We start from the raw sequence: 21,708 nt of genomic DNA, 5'->3' as shown, positions 1-21,708 counted from the left end.
CCTATTCAAATATTCAATCACAAAAACGCCGTTTCTAAAGAACTTGCTAAAATATCTGAAATGAACCATCATGCCTACTTTTTCTTAACATATTTCATCTAGGTGCAGTGTCATTACTAGTTCAGCTTTACTAGACATTTGATATATTCAGTAGATGTATCTTTTTACGACCCTGTTTTACAACAAGCCGCAAAAAACCTACCGTCCCAAAAACGCCGTTTTTAGAGTACTATCTAAAATAGCTACGATTAGCCAACATCCTTGCTTTTTTTCTTAACATGGTTCATCTAGATGCAGTGTAATAACTACTTTGGCTTTACTAGATATTAGATTTATTCAGTAGATCTATCTTTTTACAACCCTATTTTACAAGCCGCAAACGAACCTACTGTCCCAAAAACGCCGTTTCTAGTGTATTAGCTAAAATATCGAAAATTAGCCGACATCTTTACTTTTTCTTACCATATTTCATCTAAGTGGAGTGTAATAACTAGTTCGGCTTTACTTGATATTAGATATATTCAGTAGATATATCTTTTTACAACCCTATTTAGAGCCCTACTTTGCAAATCAGAAAAACTACAACTATGTTGCTGATATGTATCAAACTGCATGGCTCTGTCCCAGGGAATTGTAGTTTTTAAAAAATGTAAGTGTTTTTCCCAGATTTGGAAGTTGTAAATACTGAATTGAGAGTACAGTGTGGACTTTAGGGGGATGGTTAACACATTTGTGTAATCAGATTTTAAATATCTAATTTCTAAATGAGTGAAAATTAATTTTAATTTTACCCATATCTGACAGCATCACCAGTTGTTGACTACACTCACATGATAGCTGAGGTCAAGAGCTCTCTATAACAGTTGGTCCCATGTCTGTACCCCCTTTTGTTGCTGAGTTATAAGCCTTCAAACATGCACTGAGGTCAAGGTTCAAAGGTCAATGGCTGAAAGCAGGAGTCATGGAGAATCTTCATACTGACATATGTTTCTCTCCAGGTTGAGACCTTTCCAATGATGTATTTGGTTTAGCTCTACGACAAAGTTTTGATGTTTTCATTTTTTGGACACAAGCCATGCCAGGTGTAGTTTCAGAGAGCACTTTGAAGGCCCAGTGTATAAAATGATTTTTGTTTGTTTCTTTGCTTGTTTTTTTCTTTTTTACTGTAGACAGTTACTAACATGAGTCATCCTCAGACAATACAATACTACTAATAAGCAAAACCAATAATAACAATAATGAAATAAACAAAAATAATATTAAAATTATATTGAAATTTTAAAATCTATTTACAGAGTGAAATGGTAGCCTAATAGATAACTTAGATAGCGGCCGCTGGTTCTGTGGCGCTGGCTTGCGGTCGGGTCGCCAAGAGCCTCCCGATGCAGACAACTCCATGTGATGGTTTTTCCTCTCTGGTTCTTCCGTGCTCAGCCTTATTTTTTTCTTATTTTTTTTTAATCATTAGTGGCATTTGGATTCGCTTACGGCAGACGGATGGCAATCTGAAATGGAGATGATGCCCACAGACGGCAGACAGTAGCTACAAAACAGTAGTCGAACGCACCTCATCTGCCCACAACACAATGCCCTTAAAGCCCTACGCTGTCAAAAGCTGGCAAAATACATTTATTTTATTTCATGGCCTTGACATTAAATTAATTCTTTATGAAAACTACTTCTCATTCCGTTGATTGGTGGACTAAAGGAATATGAATAATCAAAGAATGGATATTCAAACTTTATAACTGCGTCAGTTTTGCTCTTCTTCTCTCCCGTTTACCACACCTAAAAGTTAATTTGAATTATTCAACGTACTTTGGCACTCATGGTTTTTGTATATCGAACTGAGCAATTGAATTTTGGAGAATCTAACCAAGCGGACGGTGTGTAGAATGCCCATAATGTTAAGAACTTAGCATTAATAGTTTGATGCACGATGCTAAGCCACTTAGAATTAGCTCAAGCATGTCGCCAGGGGTTTTTAAGATGTTTTTTAAGGCTGGCTTTATGGGTTTTAAAATTGTATTCATCATCTGAATTTAGCAATAAAAGTTTCATATTCTGATTTATTTAAAATCAAACAAAAGCCAAAAATGAAAAAAATGGAGATGTTGTCATGAATAAACTCAACAAGTTGCTATTATTAGTAGTATTACTACTACTTATTACTTCTATTATGGTGTTAAATTACTGCAGTTCTATGTGTGGTTTGTGCAAGTGGTGTTGGCATATCTGAATATTGACTGCTGTGGCTACAATCAATGACAAACATTGTTCAATCTCCATTTTATTAATTTCAAATGTATTATGCTAAACAGTTAAAAACTACAATGTAATATATGTGTTACGTAGGTTATATCACAGTTTATGTTGATAGTATATCATTAAAAATCATAAAAAGTCATATAGTATCTTTAAAAAAAATTGTCATAGTACAATATAAACCCCAATCCATCCATGAAAAATTATTTTAATGTTAAGTCTGCACAAATGCCCGATTGTCAAAATGACAAAAAAAATGTTCACTTGACACAAAAACTCACTTGTGAACCTGACATACACACACACACACACACACATATATATATATATATATATATATTTATGTTAAAGGCTCTCTAAGTCTTCCTAAGCTTGAAAAGTTTTTGTCACATACAACAAACATCTCCTCACGATCCGCTAGCTACATATGGGGTGCTGTTTGTAAAATGGCTCACGCTGAAAATAACATCAACATTTTTGCCACATTTAGCTTCAAACAATGTTTAAAAAAGTGTTGTGAATTTTTTAACGTCACCTTTTACCACATTTACAGCAATATTTGTTAACTTAGAAATATATTAAATAGTTAAATCTAAATATTAAATGTGGCACCTAAATGTTAAATCTAAATACTAAATCTAAATCTAAATGTTATATATAAATATTAAATGTAAATCTAAATTTTAAATCTAAATGCTAAATCTAAATATTAAATCTAAATCTAAATCTAAATCTAAATGTTAAATCTAAATGTTCTGGGTGAAACTAAATATTTAGCTAATATGCAAATTCACACTGCCGGTCACCGGAAGTACCAAATTGAAAGCTTGAGATGGTCAGACTGTGTTTATAGAATCAAATAACAAATTAAAACCAACTTATCAGGGGAAAGGAACACTTGAACATACATTAGCGTGATAATCACTACCTAAAATAACAAGAAACATGATAGGAGAAATTTGGAGAAACGTGATTATCATAGATTAGCTGGGCTAACTGTTAGCTGTTAGCCCCATTAGCGGTGTCTGTAATGACTCATTAACTCTAAACGGTCCATGAAAAAAATATTTTTTATTCCAGCGGATGTCTTAGTTACAAGTATTTGCTAACAACAAGGCAATTCCCTCCGAAGGGACACTAACAACTCAAAGTACACGTCAAATAAAATTTCTCCAAACATGTTTTTTGTTATTTTAGGTAGTTATTATCACGCTAATGTATGTTCAACTGTTCATTTCCCCCAATAAGTTGGTTTTAATTCGTTATTTGATTCTATAAACACAGTCTGACCATCTTAAGCTTTTGTTTTGGTACTTCAGGTGACCGGCAGTGTGAATTTGCATATTAGCTAAATATTTAGTTTCACCCAGAACATTTAGATTTAACATTTAACATTTAACATTTATATTTAACATTTAACATTTAGATTTAGAGTTAGCATTTAGATTTAACATTTAGATTTAACATTTAGATTTAGATATTTAGATTTAACATTTAACATTTAGATTTAGATTTAATATTTAGATTTAACTTTTAACATTTAGGTGCCACATTTAATATTTAGATTTAACTATTTAATATATTTCTAAGTTAACAAATGTTGCTGTAAAATGTGGTAAAAGGTGACATTAAAAAATTCACAACACATTTTTAAACATTGTTTGAAGCTAAATGTGGCAAAATGTTGATGTTATTTTCAGTGTGAGCCACTTTACAAACGGCACCCCATAGCTACATGTCCTCTGAAGATGCTCTGAAAAAGTCCGGTCTCTGTAGGCAGCCCAGGCTCCGCAAATGGCAACAAAAACATTTTGGTCCAGGCTGCACCAACCAGCCAGCGCGAGACCAGCAAAAGCAAGCACACACACTCAAACGCGGTGCCCATGTCTCTCGGTCTCGTGCAAGAGCGCACACGTGAACGCGGTGCCCAGAGAGGCAGTTAGAGCTACAGGCTACAATGAGGCTAAAAACAGAGTTCAAATGATGTTTTTCCAAACAACTTTTTAAGTCAGGGCTTCAGGACACTTAGATCACTACGGACGAGCAGTATGGAGATATTTTGTGGTTTCCATTATGTGTTTTTGGACATTTGAATCTGGGGCACCATAAGCCTCCATTAGCCTCCACAGAAGTGATGCTCAACGGTGCTTAGCAACTAAAAATTATCAAGCTGATTTTGCCTATTAGTTTAAGGCCAATAAACAACACTATCATTGTGCACTTACCATACTGTGGCATGTTAGGGCTAAATGGGTAGAGTTTCCCAGCATGCCCTGAGACAATGTTTTTAATGAGGAAAACTGTGTAGTAATGTGTTCTAAATCACTCATGTTGCCCATAAAAAAGTGATTAATGTTTATGTATTTCACAGTGGTTCTAATGGGTTACAGTTAATGTGGTAAAAGACATTTTGCACCAAGAATTAAGTTGTATACACAGTAACCAAAAAGTTGTGCTGAGGTGAAATAAAAGGCACCTCCTAGTTCACTATTCAACTTTTTTGCCTTGTTCTTGCAAATGAGAAACCTAAGGTCACCACAATATAATTCTATACTTAAATGGAAAAAAAAGTTGCACAATGTGTACTCAATGTTTTTATATTCATATGATATAGCATTAAATGCTCAAACAATAGTAAAAAAATGTTATGTTAATCTGACATAAAATTCCTGTCAGACAAGGATCATGTGAGACATTTATTTTATGTCTGATGTATTCAGAACTTAACATATCGTATTGTACTACACTAAAAGTTTTGAGTGTAAGCTTTTTCCATAAAAACTTCAAGTTGACTTAGCAAATTGGGGTTTACAGCATATAGTACGTAATAAAAAAGTCATAGTATGCCTATGTCTTAAAAGAGTCATAGTACAGTATGTCTTAAAGAGTTATAAAATGTTAGTGTGTGCAGTTTTTCTGTGGATCCCCTGATCTAAGATTTTTGTTTCAGAGTGCTCTAAAATGGTCAGTTTAGCTGTTGAGTTTAAAAAAACTTCACCTGGGGGAAATTCCCCCCAGATCCCCTGGACAGTTGGGTCACAGATGGTGTTGATTAAAATGGTCCCCCAGTGTTGAATAGGTAAGGATGGCCTTGGTCTGGAGTTCCATAGGGCAGCTGCCCGTAAGGCAGCCTTGTGTTCAGATGGAGAGTGTGTGTCTCATATGGATAGCTGTTTAAATGGTCAAAATGTTTTCATAGCAAATCTCAGATCATTAGCCAAGAATCTCTGATTAAATAACAGATTTCTCCTCTCACAAACCCAGCCAATCGTACCCTGACTAACTATACACAGTGGCTTACCTTTGAAGCCTGGAGTGCAGTCACACCTGTAGTGATCCACCTCATCCCGACATGTGCCATTGTTTTGACATGGTCGGGAAGCACACTCGTTGATGTCCAAGTCACAGTGGTAGCCTTGAAATCCAGGCACACAGAAACACTGATAGGTGTTAATCCCATCTTTACAGATGGCTCCATTGTGACAGGGCTCAGACCGGCATTCATCAGTGTTCTCCTCACAGTTCCTCCCCTCGTACCCAGCCGCACATTGGCACCTGTGCCCAGTGTCAGGGATGTCCACACAGGTGCCACCATTCTGGCATGTTTCCCCTGAACAAGTGGTCATATTATCCTGGCATTCCTCCCCTCCCAAGCCCAGGGGGCAGTGGCAGGAATAGCTGTTGACTCCGTTAACACAATAGGACTGGATGCCTTTGCAGGGGTTGCTCTGACATTCATCTACATCCTGTGTGCAGTTGAGCCCTGTGAAGCCGTCCAGGCAGTGGCAGGTGAACTCGTCAGTCCCAAGCTTGCTGGTACAGTTGGCACAAGGTGCCAGGATGCAGGCATCATACAGCTCATCACAGTTTTTGCCCATGTACCACACTGGTCCTTTGGGGCACAGGCACACATAGTCACCCAGGTGGTCCAGACATGTGGCACCATTGTTGCAGGGAGATGACAAACACTTGTCTGCTGCTGCTGTGCACAGTAGGCCTGGTATGGAAGACAAAATGGTAAGTCAACATGCAAAAGGCAACATATTTCTACAATAAAATCTGTTTAAGGTTGAGCTCATTCAAGCTGACCATTTCTGATAGTTGCATCATTTCTGATGGTTGCAACTACAGCAGATTGAAGCTTTAAAGTTGGTCCGATCAATAATTTGATCCAACAGTGGATAAAATGACTGTGTAATGTGAAACAGGTTGCTCATTGCGATGAGCCCACAGAGAGTCCCCAAAGCTCCATGGAGCTTTTTAGTATCTTTCAGTTTGTCTTTTGTTTTACAGCTCACAGATCTACTGTTTGGTTCACTCCTACTACTTAACTTTGTTTCATGGAGCAGCAAGCAGCAGTTCTCAATGAAAAATCATTGACAAAGTCACAGTACACATCCTGCTCAGCACAAAAATCATACAGACATATTAGGGACTAACTGGTAAATAAAGCAGAAAGATATCAGAAGTTGGTGGAGACCAAAATAGAGCTAAAGGGAGAGTACATATTGCATTACATTTCAAAGGAGGCCAGAAACCGGACTCCATATCAATGCAGTTTTGCTCTGTCTGTTGGAGGTGTAAATAGGCAACTGTTTGCTAAATGAAGTAATTAATAATAATTAATAAAGTAGCTGCATTACCTATTACATTTTTAACAGGGTAACGAGTTAACTGTAACCTTTTCAAAAGTAACCTCCCCAACACTGCCGGTTACCTCAGTAAGTGCTACTTAAGTATTAAGTGGTACTAAAACACCAAAGTAGTCATAGTTAAATTAATATGTCCCCAAGAATATAGGTAATGGGATGTACTTAAACATTTCACCAAAAGCCTGACATGAAAGTACTCAACTGTGAATGAGCACATCAATAAGTGAACTTAATGTCAATTGGCTAACAGAGTCTGCTGCCCTCCCTCGTAAGCTTTAGCAGCATTACCCTCCAGCTTACACAGTGGTCTACCTATAACTCTGACCTTCAGCGGTGCTAAAGGTAACAAGCCCCTCTTTTCTCCGGATTTACGGTCACAGCAGATGGTGTTAAAAGTAAACTTATTAGATGACCAAAGTAGCAGCTGTCAGTGTTGTCAATGAAAGTTTCACTCACAACTGTTTGCTCACAGGTGGGAACTTCACACTGTCATGTGTAAAACAATAGTGATATTACTGACTTAGTGGTGATTATCATAAGCCCTTTTTAAACAGTAATTGTGCAAATTACAGCTAAGCCCAATCAGTCTTCTTTCAGCATTGCTAGTATAAAAACAAAATCAGGGAGTGCGGCAAAATGCCACCTACCTACTTTTGTTTATACAGATTGCACCTTTTTCAGGACAGTGGGGGGCGTGAGCAAGTAACAAAACGTGTAGCTCAGCGTGTGACATAAACAGTGACATGGGAGGGAAGCCCGCCAATCCGGCTCTGTGTGTCTAAATGCTCGCAGCTTGCCCGCAAAATGGCCCATTATTCACAGAAAATCTGGCAGTGTGAAAGGGGCTACAGTGACATGTGACTCTGTAATGTACCCAAGCCAACTTAAGGAGAAACTTCAACTCTCCATCTCTGTCTTTCCCCTGAACTCCCGAAGGGGGCTCTTTCTCTCTTTCTCCTGGACCTTGACATTCCCTATTTTCTGGAGCTGCAGCTCTGCTCTGAATGTGGCCTGCTCCTGGCAGACACAGAACCTAAAGACCAGAGTGTGCCAAACATGAGGTTTGCAACTAACTTTCCAATGAGGAGTACCAAGTTCAGTTAGCACCAGACTTCTAACTCTGCAAGGATACCAAGCAACGGGTGTCCTTTGATCTGCAGCTTTGGAACAAGGACACAGCAAAGACTGCATCTGGAACCACAGTTCTTTCCAACCCTCCACTGCTTGCTAACAAAAGCAGCACACCAAAGCATGCCTTTCCTCCATCTATTCAAGAATTGTTAATGTAACAACTGGGCATAGCAGTATTATATTTGTACAGGCTAAGCAAGACTGTTTAATTTTGTCAATTGTGATTTAATAATGCTCAGTGAGTTGTTGCTGTGATCTTTGTTGTAGTTAGGTCATTGGTTAGTTGGCTTCACCAAAGCTGTGCATTATGCATTACACAGACAGAATCTTGCATGCAATTTAACATCCTCTGTACTAACCCAGACCCTTTTGCAACATATATTGACACTAGAGCTTGGCGGCCTGGCCCTGTAATTATGAGCCCAAGCCCAGTTTAAGCCCGACATTTTTTTTTTTAAGGATACAAATATGGACATTGAAGGCTCTTTCTTTCTATGACAAGCCTTTGTCATGTGCCTTTTAAGTGTCGAGGTCCCTGTCTTTTTGCTGTCATATAGGCTACCAGCATCGGGCTGCACTTGGTACACTCGATGAAGCCGACACACACATTGTCACTGTCGGCAACTCACATGTGCGCGGCCAGTGGTGCCGTCAAAGCAGCGCACAGGTCAGGCCATAATTTTGTGGTCGGGCAGAGAATCTAAGCTCTAATTGACACATATAGCCATACTCACTCACAAATTGCCTTTTAACATAGCTACACCAAAAGAGGAGACTCAAAGTTCCCGCTTCTTCTCCTTTGTCTTTGTCCTGACTGACCACACATTCAGGCAAACCTTCCCCGATCTGAAGCTGTCTTTGACTCGGCCATCTTGTAGTTTTCTGTTGTCAGCCATTTTGTTTTGTGGCCAGGCAGCCTATGTTTCACACACACCTTTGTGTGTGTGTGTGTGTGTCTCTCTCTCTCTCTCTCTCTCTCTCTCTCACACACACACACACACACACACACACACACACACACACACACACACAGATAGCCTACACACCCATGCTCATATATAGTGGCTAGTTAGAATTTGTGTGTTTTGTTTTGCTTTACTGTCTTGTGAGTAAATACTTTTGGAATCACATCTGCTGTCTCTTTAATATTGCACAAGAGTGACTGAATAGTCATCGTCTGCTATGCCAAGAACTCGAAACCCTTCAGCCTTTACTATTAATATGGTACTTTTGGTTATAGCTATTAATTCAACTATTAATCAGTGTTCCAAATTGATAGTTTGGTATATTTTACAAGACTGATATCATTGACTGGCTTTCACTTTTCCCTTTTCAGGAATGTCACCCCACGTGATGATTGTAAATTAAGTCACATTATTTAACATACTTAATAGTTATTATAAATAATAATTATTTCAGACAACCATTTTGATACTTTGAACTACAAGTTCCTAATAACTGGAGATCTGTTACAAGGTCACATAATGCACTTGCTAAACGCATTCATGCTCCACAGGGGGAGAACTGTTTTTCTCACACCTACATTTCTCATTACCCACTGAATCCACTTTAACACCCCCAGTCCCTCTCACAAGCATCTGCTTTCACTTCCTTCCTCTGCTCTAACACCAAGTCTTCATCCTCACACCAGTCTCTCACTTCTCCTCCCATTGTCTTGATGCCTTTCATACCTGATAAATCCAGAGAAGTGTTGTGTTGCTTGTGCTCCTTTGAATTTGAATGCTGGTAATGAGTCCCAGCAAAGCATTTATAAGCTGATGTTGACACAGTTAGGATGAGGTGCAATGATCAGACCTTTGTCAGTGAATTTATGATGACTGAAAATGTTTCCTGGTACTTTCTGGCTTTTGAAAAATGTCTGAACTCCTGTTGAATTTGTTGTACTTTGCACATTAGGCCAACAGCTTTGAAAGTCACTCCCAATCTTTAGAGTCTAAAGTGTGCTGCTGAAATATTACAAACTGTCTGCCTTGAATTAAAATTAATGGAAAACCTGAATAACAGCAACAATAGCTGATTTGGAGTGGAGTTGGGTCGGTCCAGAACCCCCAGTGCTGGGGCTCACTTTGAGTTGCTACAGCTTTTAAGTGAAGGTCTCTGCAAAATTTGAAAACACCAATATGTGGCACTGAATTTGGTGAATTTCAGAGACCACAACTGAGATAAAAGTAAAGTAGCTAGCGCACCCGTGGTCCATCCACCTCAGCCCTGCTGCTAGACTACTTCACAGAAAGAGAGTGGACAGCAGCCCCGGAGAGGGAGCTACTGTCTTCCAGTCTGCTGTGACCCTTCAGTGCTAACATATTCTTACTCTGGCGTTGTTGCGTATGAATGTCTGATCATGGACTTTCCACGTCGACATATGACATGCAATACCCTGGTTGGTTGTTAATTTTTTTTTTTTTATTGAACACCATTCAAGTACAAACTTTAAAGGCACATTTCAATACTGAAAGACTTAACTGTGTCGATACAGTCGTTTGTAATATACATAACACAAATAAAAACACAATCTTCAAATACAGAATTCTGAAATTAACAAAGAGTGAGGGTCTTAGTCCAGAAATAGAAACAGGTCCAATGAATGAAAATAGTTTCCAGGTGTTTCTGATGGTCATGTACTTCCGCGATTTTTTGCAAATGGCTTGAGTTCAGTCCTCCATCCACTGATGAGAGACTTAATCTTTAGATATTTACATCTATGAATACAGTGTTTGCATAGTAGAATCAAATTGTTTATTAGAAACTCTAGTTTTTTCTCATGAATAATTACTCCAGCTTTAATCAACATCACTTTTAAAGGGTGTATCAATATATCTCAGGCTCTCACTGGAAGAAAATATATTCAACCGCCTCAATACCCCTCTCGTAGACTCCACATGAATTGATGTCCCAGTTAAATCTTGCATGTAAAAAGTGACTGGATGGATAGATGTCATTCAAAATTTTAAATATCACATATTTGGCTTTTGGTAGGACTGGACAGGGTAAAAATTGTTCCTCATTTTCCTTGCCTAATTGTCACTGTTCTCTTAAAGAACATATTTTCTTTTCAGCTGGTTAGGATAATATTGTGATGAAAGAGCTTTTCTAATAAACTCAGTACACAGTGGCCTCATTTCTGAAACAGTACTGGAGTACACCAGCAGTTGTTAAATCTTTGTTTGAAGAGGAACCGGAATGGCCTTTATCACTTTATGATATTAAATTCATCACAAAAATCTCTGTAATCTAAAAAACAGCCAAACTCATCCATTAAATGGGTTACAGCCCATATTCCTTTTTCCATCCATGTTCCTAAAAACAATGATTTCCAATTAATTAGAATGTGCTTGTTATTCCTGTTGGGAACGCCTGGCGGAAGAACCTGTCAAGATGATGTTCAACTCCCACCTCCGGGAGAGCTTCGACCATGTCCCGAGGGCAGGGGGGGACATTGAGTCCGAATGCGCCTTGTTCCGCTCTGCCATTGTCGAGGCGGCGGTTTTGAGCTGTGGCTGCAAGGCCGCTGGGGCCAGTCACGGCGGTAATCCCCGAACCCGCTGGTGGACATCAGAGGTGAGGGGAGCCATCAGGCTGAAGAGGGAGGCCTACAGGGCATGGTTGGTCTGTGGGTCTCTGGAAGCAGCTGACGGGTACCGGCGGGCCAAGCGGAGCGCAGCAGCGGCAGTCGCGGAGGCAAAAACTCGGGCGTGGGGGGAGTTCGGTGAGGCCATGGAGAAAGACTATCGATCTGGCAAACCGTCCGGTGCCTCAGGGGAGGAACGCGGCAACTTGCTCACACTGTTTTCAGTGAGGGCGGGGGCAGTGCCTCTGGAGTGGCAGACCAGGGTGGTGGTCCCCATCTTCAAGAAAGGGGACCACAGGGTGTGTTTCAACTACAGGGGGATCACACTCCTCAGCCTACCCGGTAAGGTCTACTCCAGGGTGCTGGAGAAGTGGGTCTGGTCGATAGTTGAACCTCAGATTGAGGAGGAGCAATGTGGCTTTTGTCCACATTCATGACCAGCTCTTTACCCTCGCCAGGGTGCTGGAGAGGGCATGGGAGTTCACCCAACCAGTCCACATGTGTTTTGTGGATTTGGAGAAGGCTTACAACCGTGTCCCCAGGGACATCCTGTGGGCGGAGTATGGGGTTGGTGGCCCCTTGCTAAGGGCCATCCAGTCCCTGTACCAAAGGAGCCTGAGTTTGGTTCGCGTGGCCGGCAGTAAGTTGGACCTGTTCCCGGTGAGAGTTGGACTCCGCCAGGGCTGCCCTTTGTCACCGGTTCTGTTCATAACTTTCGTGGACAGAATTTCTAGGCGCAGTCGAGTGGTGGAGGGTGTCAGGTTCAGTGACAGGAGGATCTCGTCCCTGCTTTTTGCGGATGACGTGGTCCTCCTAGCCCCATCGAACAGTGATCTCCAGCTCTAGCTGGGATGGTTTCGCAGCTGAGTGTGAAGTGGCTGGGATGAGAATCAGCATTACACCACCTGGCTGTAGCCTTCCTGTTGCGTGCCAGGGCTCCGACTTCTCTGGTTCATCATTGGCAACAATGTCAAGTCAGGTCAAGTTTATTTATATAGCACATTTCATACAACAAGCGTAAACTCAATGTGCTTAAAAAGGCAAAGCAGATAAAATCATACATACCAAGAACATACCATTTCATAAGCAATACATATATAAAACATATAAGATAAAAATAAACAAGAACATTTAATACAATAGGACAATGTATAAAATGTTTGAAGACGAAGCTTTTAATACAAACACTAGACCTGATTAAAAGCTTGTGAAAAAAGATATGTTTTTACTTTGCTTTTTAAAGAATATACTGTTGCAGCAGACCTGAGATCATTTGAAAAAGAATTCCAGAGAGTAGGTCCATAATGACTGAGGGCACCTTGAACTGATTTAGAATGAATTCTGGGTGTAGTGAGGAAACCTTTACTTGATGTTCTCAGATGTCTTTCCGGTATACAGTGGTGGAAAAAAGTTTTCGGACACCCCATGCATTTGTGTCACTCTTCGGTCTTCACGTGCAATTTCTTTTAGTACAGTCACAGCCAAAATACTAAATAAATCCTAAAAAAGCCATTAAAAACTTGATTGATTGGTTCCATAAAAATACATAAGAAATTTTAAGTATTGGGTCATTTTGGTACCAGTGATGAAGGTCGTTCTTTTTATTAAAAGACACAATTTTTGTTGCCAAGCTTCGTGTCTACATAAAGCCAGCACATTTGAAAGTTCTTCAGACACAAAAATGGCTAAAACAAGGAACCTAACGCAGGAAACACGCCTGAAGATAAAGATTCTCAGCCAGGAAGGGTACAGCTGCCGCCAGATAGCCAGGAAGTGCAGATGCAGTCCTTCAGCAGTTGGATACACTCTGCAGAAATACAGATGAACCAACAGCTTGGGCGTCCAAGGGTTTCTTCAGCAAGAAATGGCCGCATCCTGATCCGCATGTGCAGGCAAAACTGCCGGATGACATCACAGGAGCTTCAGCAGCAATGGTCAAACCAAACTGGTGTCCAGTGTTCCACCCGCACTGTACGTGGCCGACTTTTAGATCATGGCTTAAGGTCCTACAAGGCTATCAAGAAGCCCCTGATCAATGAGAGACAGAGGTTAGCCCGGCGTCGTTGGGCCCAGGCACACAAGAACTGGACAGCCAGGAATTGGAAGAAGATTTTGTGGTCAGATGAGTCCAGTTTCCAGCTTTATCTTCCTCCTACTAATGTGAGGGCACGCAGAAGGCCAGGCGAAGCATTATCTCCAGCATGTACAGTACCTACTGTCAAGCATGGTGGAGGCAGTATCATGGTTTGGGGATGCATGAGTGCTGCTGGTGTTGTACCAAGTATTGTACCATTCTCGAAACCCACATGCTCCCTTCTGCGCGTGCACTATTCCGTCGAGGTAAAAACTGGATGTTTCAACAAGATAATGCCCCTTGCCACACATCCAAGGCCAGTAGAACTTGGCTGCAGGAGCACAGTATCCAGGTCTTAGAGTGGCCAGCTCAATCCCCGGACATGAGCCCCATTGAAAATCTGTGGTGGATTATCAAAAGGTCTGTTTCAAAGCATAAACCAAAGAATTTAGAAGAATTAAAAGCAGTAATTCAAGAAGAATGGGACAAGATTACCCCTCAACAGTGTGAAAGGCTCGTGGGGAACATGCCAGCCAGGATTAGAGCTCTACTACGTGCCAATGGCAGGACTACTAAATATTAATTTGATGATGTGATGGTTTATTTATTTTTTGTTCAGTTTTGAATACATTCTCTGTTATTTGTTGACTTTGATATCGACAATGTTGAGAACTGACATATTGAAACTGTCAAGAATTTAGTTTTGTTAGTTTTTCTTGTAAACAATAAACAAAAAAATATAATTTGTATTTGTTTGTATCTGTCTAATGCAGCCACACCTTTTGAAACACAAAAAAGATTTTTCCACAAATATTTCATGATAATATTTGAGATTGTGTAAAATTTTAAGGGTGTCCGAAAACTTTTTTCCACCACTGTATATTCAGTGAGCATGTCAGAGATGTCGGAGGGTGCTAGGCCATTCATGGCTTTAAAAACAATAAGTAAAATTTTAAAATCAATTATTTGTTTTCAAGGAAGCCAAGGAAGCCAATGAAGAGAAGCCAGAATAGGAGAGATGTCTTCATATCTTTTGGTTCTGGTTAGTACTCTGGCTGTGTTCTGAATAAGCTGAAGTTTAGTGAGTGATTACTTTGCTAGATATTACAAATGCGTTTTTGAAAGTTAAGATCAACATTATTAATTACACCAACATTTTTGAAATGCTCACAGGGTTTTACCAGTAGGGGAGACAACAAAGTGCTCATTTGGTGTCTAAGAGCCTTTGGACCTGTTAATAAAATCTCCTCGTCCTTGTCCTCGTTTAGCTGTAGAAAGTTTCTGGCCATCCAATACCTGACATCAGTAATTCACTGGATGAGATCATTCACTGGTTGATGATGGTCGGCAGAAACAGATAGGTATAACTGGGTGTCATCAGCATAGGAGTGATATGATATGTTGTGTTGTTGAATAATGGGCCCAAGTGGGAGCATATACAAATTGTCAAGTAAAGGACCAATGTGGCATAACGGAATAGAAAGTGACAAAAGTAAGAAAGTTTTATTTTGAAGTTGAGTTTTATTTTGTATATTCCTGTAAAATGGGGACAGCCATTTTGTTGCTGGAGGCACATGGTGGCACATGATGGTGAAATCGCTATCCATTCTTCTTCTGTTCCTTTCTGATGGCATTGCCAGTAAGTACATTGTAATTTAAGAACCCGAGAAGTGAATATATGTTATTATTAGACAAGATTACATCATTTAATTTTATATTTATTTCATTCATTCATGTAGATACTTACCTGTGGCTAGCTTAATTTATCTGTTAGGGAAACAGTGATATTTTGATGGTTTGTAGCCAAATGCTTGTGATATTTAGCTGGAGTAAGTTATTGCTTGTTTGTAATATTGTATTTCAGTTTTACCTTTTCTTCATTAAAAATCCTGCCAAGTACAACACATGGCCTGTTCATTGGAGGAACTTTTTGGAGGAATGAGTTAAGCTAGCTGTTTCATACATATGAGAACAGTATAACCAAGAATGGATCCTTGAGGAACTCAATATGGAATGCTGACTTTGTTTGATTTAAAATCACCAACAGAAACAGAGGATGATCTACCAGAGAGATATGAAGCAAGCCAGTTGAGGACAGTGCCTTTAAAACCTAAACATTGTTCAAGATGCTGAAGAAGAATGACATGGTCAACCGTGTCAAACGAAGCACTGAGGTCAAGTAATACCAAGACAGAGACTCTGTGGTTGTCAGTGTTGATTTTAAGATTGTTAATAACCCTAACCAGGGCAGTTTCTGTGCTATGGTTAGGGATGTCACAATACCAAAAATTCAGTAGTCGGCGCTGATACCAGTAAAATTACACGATTCTCGATACCAAAGTCAATACCACGGTAAAAAAAAATAAAATCCTAAGATCCCATGTACTTAAACAAGAAATACTTTATTAAAGTATTTGCATATAAAATAACATTTCTATCAACAGATTGATATTACTTACATTTTTTCTTTTTCTCTTTTCCTCTGTACCTATTTTTCGTTGTAAAAAACATTGATCAACAACTGCAATAAACTCAATAAACTATTTAAATATCTACTATTTAAATCACGCTGACGGCATTTGAGCCAACCACTAGAATGTGTGGAATTCTGTTGGTTTCATTTATTGAATGAATGAATACTTTATTTGTCAGAATCACTTCTGAAAATTTTCTTGCGTCCAAGACACGTTTCTCGTGACAGAAAACAACATAATATAACAGACAACCAGACAAAATGTCACATCAGACAAAAGCATAACAAAATATGACATGAGACAACCATCAGACATGAGACGTGCTATATGTAACCTCATCAAAGTGGCTGCAGTGCCTCCAGGTCCCTACCCTAGCGGCTATTAAATGCCCCCCTGCCCTGACAAACCCGACTGATTCAACATTTTAACAGATTGAGGAATAAAGGAGTTCCTCAGTCTATTTGATCTAGCTAGTTTGTCCTGTCCCTGTTCAACAGGTACATGTGTAATTGTTGATATACAACCTTTTCCAGAATTGTCCCCAAGAATGGTAGGTTTGATATTGGTCTATAGTTCTCAAGAAGAAAAGGGTCAAGACTGAACTTTTTTAGAAGTGGAGTTACTATAGCATGTTTGTGAACCTTGGGGGAGACTCCAGTGAGTAGAGAGAAATTGACAGTTTCCAGGACATCATCTACCAGACAGTTAAAAACTTGGCAAGTATTGCATCAAGAGGACATGTAGCAGGGCTTAATTGTTGTACAATTTCTTGTAGTTCACAACTTTGAATGAGGGTGAAATTGGAGAGACCGTTGGAAGCATGACCTGCTACAATGTGAAAATGAGAGGTTTGGTTGAGAAGCTTCAATCAACTCTTTGCTACCAGATTCATCAAGCCACGTAAGGAGTATACTGTACAATCTAGACTGTGTGATGTTGTAAAGTCATTGATAATGAAAGTCTTGTTGGCGAGAGACCTGACATTTATAAGTGCAAACTTTAAGACGTTTACAGATGAATTATCAGGTGTTACAGAGTCAGGCCTGAGGTAGCCAGAGTTTCTCAGAGACTGGTGAAGAGATACAGAGTACGCAGTGGCAGGACCCAGACTGTTAGGGCTGGATGTAATAGCGGGAGATGTACAAGTCTGGATAGGGTCATGCCGTGGTGCATATCACAATGAATTAAAAGCAATAAACTGGATGAAATTACCAGTCAGCTGCTTTGTTCCTCTCCTATTTGGGTGCACACTGTCTGCTGTGTGTAAGCAAGAGTTTGTCCAAAAGTAGTCAGAGTTGGATATAAAATCACATCCTGCAGCAGAACAGAAATTTTTCTCCAGTTCAATTTTCCAGTGGTGGAGAATGAAGAGGCAGCTGAAATGCTCAGAGTTTTTGGAGAGAGCTGGGATTGGGCCAGACATAACACAGGATCTTCCCAGACTCTCAACAGTGCAACACAGGGACTCAAGATCTGCATATAATTTGCTGGATTGTCTAGCCATGACGTCATTTGTTCCAACATGTGTTATAACAATACTGATTGTGGGATGCAGGTCAATGAGCCTTGGAATGAGTTCAATTAAGTGAACCACTTTGCCACCAGAGAGACAGTAGGTGATAGCCCCAGGGAGAGTTAAATATCTAACACCGACTATCAAAATCTCTGGATTGCTGCTTACCACGCTGGAGTTGTAGACAGTGAGTTTTGGTAGAAGCCGGCCAACCACGCTCTGCATACTAGCTGAGTTAACCTCAGCGTTGGTCATCTGTGGCGGATTGAGCAGCGCAGAACCCCGGCCGGAGGGACCGAGGCGGGGCGGAGGTTGGAGAGCAGCCGGAGTGGCTGGAGGTCCGGGTGTTGCAGTGAGAGTTGCACCGCTGTCCTCCGGTAAAAGAGTCTGACGGAGAGGCAGCTCTTGAGCTGGAGCTGCTGAGCGGGGATCTGCGCCTTTTGGAAACACTTGTTTCTCTATTAGCAGAAGTCACTTTCAGCAGTAGTGCAGGCTACATCGGCAGAGCAGCAAGAGGGGAGAAAAAGTTTGACAGCTCCAAATCTGCGGTGTCATCCAGGGAGTCGAAGAGGGGAAGGGACCGACGTCCCCTCCCGCCCTTCACCACCAAAGCCCAGGTGGAACAGCCGGGAGATGGATCATCTGCATCGCTGTGGATCAACTCCTCCTGTCGGCTAGGGGGCTCAGGAGGCTCAAGTGAAGCAGCCGGGAGCTGAAGTCAATCTGCCGCTCGAGAAGCACCGAGATGAGTTACTCAATGGAAGCTAGTTCACCCCTGATATCAGAGAAAGTCAAGGAATTGACCATGTTTGGAGGTGAGTTTCACCAGAAACAGTTTCACTACAGTCCGTTCAAAACAGGTAGGCCGTACAGCATAGGCCCAGCTGTGTTGACAGCTGGCGGAAGTTTAGTCACTCTCAAAGCAGGCCAGGTAGTGCTTAACTGTTAAAACCTTAATGCTTTGACATCCAATGATTAAAAACTAAAATCCGGGCATAGGAGATAGTTAAAAACAACTGAAGTCAAAGCAAGTAGTTTAAAAGCCACTTAAAACTTGCGGGTGAGGGAGAACACAGCATGTCAGCCTGTCAGAGGCTTCATCTTTCTTAGTGTGGATCAATAAGCAGTTTGTATGGTCTGTGCTCGCCTGGACTGCCCTGTCCTTTGTACTCACTCCATCAACAGCAGTAATCCAATATACAGCTGCCGAGCTCCTGCAACTGTGCTCCCACCTGTTGGATCCTCCATCAACACGGCTTCTCTGCCCATTTGTCGTTCGTCATGCTCATCGGAAATATATCCATTGTGGATCTCGGCAGAGCCTTCACATCGACAACTCCACACCAATACAATCCATCTGGTTCTCAACATGTCCAAGAAACCCCAGATGGAAAGTTTACTGCAATGTCCTACCCAGCCTAGCCCAGTCAGCTAACAACAGTGTCAAACACCTCCACAACATAGTCAATTTGGGATTATTCAACATCCGCTCTCTCACAAGCAAGGGACCTCCACTCCAGGATCTCCTAATCGTAAGTTTGACTTTCTGTGGCAACAACCCAATGACTTTTCACAACTAAGTGAATCTACGCCACCTGGGTTTGTTTACATCTCCCAACCCCGTGCTTCTGGTAGAGGTAGAGGTCTTGCGATAATTTACCGCAACAAGTGGAAAGCCTTTTACTGTGCCTGTTCACATTTCATTGAATCCATTGCCTTACAGCTAAATGGCCCTACTCCTACTAGGGATGGGCAAACGATCAAAATTCATTATTCGATCATCAAAAAAATTAATGATCAATTATTGATTAATTGATAAGCAAGTATTTCAAAAGAGAGAAAACAAAAGAGTGCAGTGCAGACTGCCGCCGCAAGAGGGCGCAGCTGCCCCAGTTTTGAGCTTCAACCCCCAGGCCAAAGAGGAAGAATGGTGCACATGCGCAGTTCACCCCTGGGTGTTTAAAACCGTTGCCAGCCAGAGTTACAGGGTTCAGTTTTCAGCAAAACCTCCATCTTTCAATGGTGTTGTGTTTTCAGAGGCCTCAAGGGAAGCCGCCAAAGCTTTGGAGGGCGATGAGAGCCTCTGTCTGTTTCTGATTTTTTGTCTGGCATAGGTCCGGCGGGGGTCTCATAGGCCCATCGAGCTGCCGTGCTCGCTGGGCAGAAGGGTGTCGTTGGCACGGCAACTCGGACCTATGCCAGGCATTGTAGGGGAAACACTGCGACTATCGATCAAAATTATTTGTGATCGATCAAAAGCCTTAACAATCAATCATCGATAATCGAAAATTGATGCCCATCCCTAACTCCTACCATAGTTGCCACAGTCTATTGTCCACCCAAGCCGAATAATGATTTCATAAATGAATTTGCTGCTTTTCTTACCCATCTCTGTTCATTCTCCCCTAACATAATTCTGTTGGGTGATTTTAGTATACAGGATACTACCAATAATAATTTAACTAAGGAGTTTACATCTTGCCTGGATAAGCAAGATCATATCCATTTTCTTACTCATTCCAAAGAACATGTGTTGGACTTGATATGTTGTTCTGGTGTCACTTCCCTTGGCTGTAATGCTGCTAATCACACCATTTCTGACCACAGGCTAAAATCTTTTGATGTCAACCTAACGTTATTCAAAGCAAATCTACCACATCCTCTCATTTCGTAACGTTAAGGCTGTTAACCCAAATGCTTTCTTCAGGGGTATTGACTGCCTCCCCAGCATAGACTGTTTATCTATCCCTGTTGAACTGATCTCTCATTACACTGATGGCCTTCATAATCTCCTAGATGCCCTAGCTCCTCTAAAAACACAGACTGTTTAGTTCACTAATTCTGCCCCATGGTTTGCACCTAAGACAATCTTTCACAAAGAAATGTACAATAACCATGTCATCCATTACAAGGATGCTCTCTCTATAGCAAAATCCACCTACTAAGCAGGACTAATCAGCTCAGGTGAAGGGAAAACCAGGACTTCCATGGACTTTCCATGGTCAGCAACATATTATGACCCTGGACTCTCTTGCTCCTCACCAGTTTTCAACTGCCTATTGTACGCCTGCCTATTAATGTAATTTTTCAACGTCAAAATAGACAATATTCACCAATAACTAACCCCTATCTCCTCCCACAGTCTGACCTCTCCAGTTCCTTTAGCCCCTACCACCTGCTCAATTACAAGTTTCAATCTTCCCTCTGCTACTGAATACCTCATCAGAAAATCCAAGCCAACAACCTGTCACTTAGACCATCTTACCACTGTTTTTGTTAATGCATGCTTACCCTCTCTCTCCTCCCTAATAACTTTCATCATACATTCCTCCCTCACCTCTGGAATTGTTCCTTCAGCTCTCAAATCAGCAGCAGTAACTCCGGTTCTTAAGAAACCCCGTTCAGACCCCAACAATTTCAATAACCTGCGTCCTATCTGAAATCTACCTTTTCTTTCTAAAATCCTTGAAAAAACTGTCTTATCTCATGATCATGCTCACTTGTTTGACAATTTATTTTTTATGAGCAATTCCACTGTGGTTTCTGCCCCCTCAATAGAACAGAAACAGCCTTGGTAAAAATCACAAAGACCTCCTCATGGCAGCTGATTCCCAACTCTTAACCATTCTCATCCTATTTGATCTGAGTGCGGTCTTTGACACCATTTTCACAACATCCTTCTTAACAGACTGGCCTCCAGTGGAATCAATGGCACACCCCTGGACTGGTTTAAATCCTATATCTCTGACCATACTCAATTTATCAAGCTCAAAACATTCAAATCCCAGCTATTTTCAGTTACTAACGGTGTTCCTCAAGGTTCTGTCTTGGGTCCCCTTCTGTTTATCATCTACTTACTTCCTCTCAGCTACATTTTCCATAAATTTAACATCTACTTTCATTGCTATGTGGATGACACCCAGCTCTATCTGTCCACCAAACCTCCACCCTCTGACCCTCCTCCCTCTCTGACTGCCTTCAGGAAATCAAATTCCTGGTTCTCCTGCAAC

General features: G+C 40.9%; 1 protein-coding gene across 1 annotated transcript in view; it reads right to left on the bottom strand.

Moving 5' to 3' along the window:
- The window catches only part of LOC125890228 (protein crumbs homolog 1-like), a 113,257-nt gene that overhangs the window by 82,731 nt on the left and 8,818 nt on the right, over nucleotides 1-21,708 (bottom strand). Inside the window, exon 2 of the mRNA XM_049578758.1 lies at nucleotides 5,567-6,262. Coding sequence (XP_049434715.1) covers nucleotides 5,567-6,262 — 696 coding nt within the window. The remainder of the gene's footprint in view (nucleotides 1-5,566; nucleotides 6,263-21,708) is intronic.

This window comes from Epinephelus fuscoguttatus, linkage group LG6 (assembly GCF_011397635.1).
Source record: "Epinephelus fuscoguttatus linkage group LG6, E.fuscoguttatus.final_Chr_v1".
NCBI classification, from domain to species: domain Eukaryota; kingdom Metazoa; phylum Chordata; class Actinopteri; order Perciformes; family Serranidae; genus Epinephelus; species Epinephelus fuscoguttatus.
Note: the sequence above shows the minus strand (reverse complement) of the source record. Positions and strands in the feature narration are given on the sequence as shown.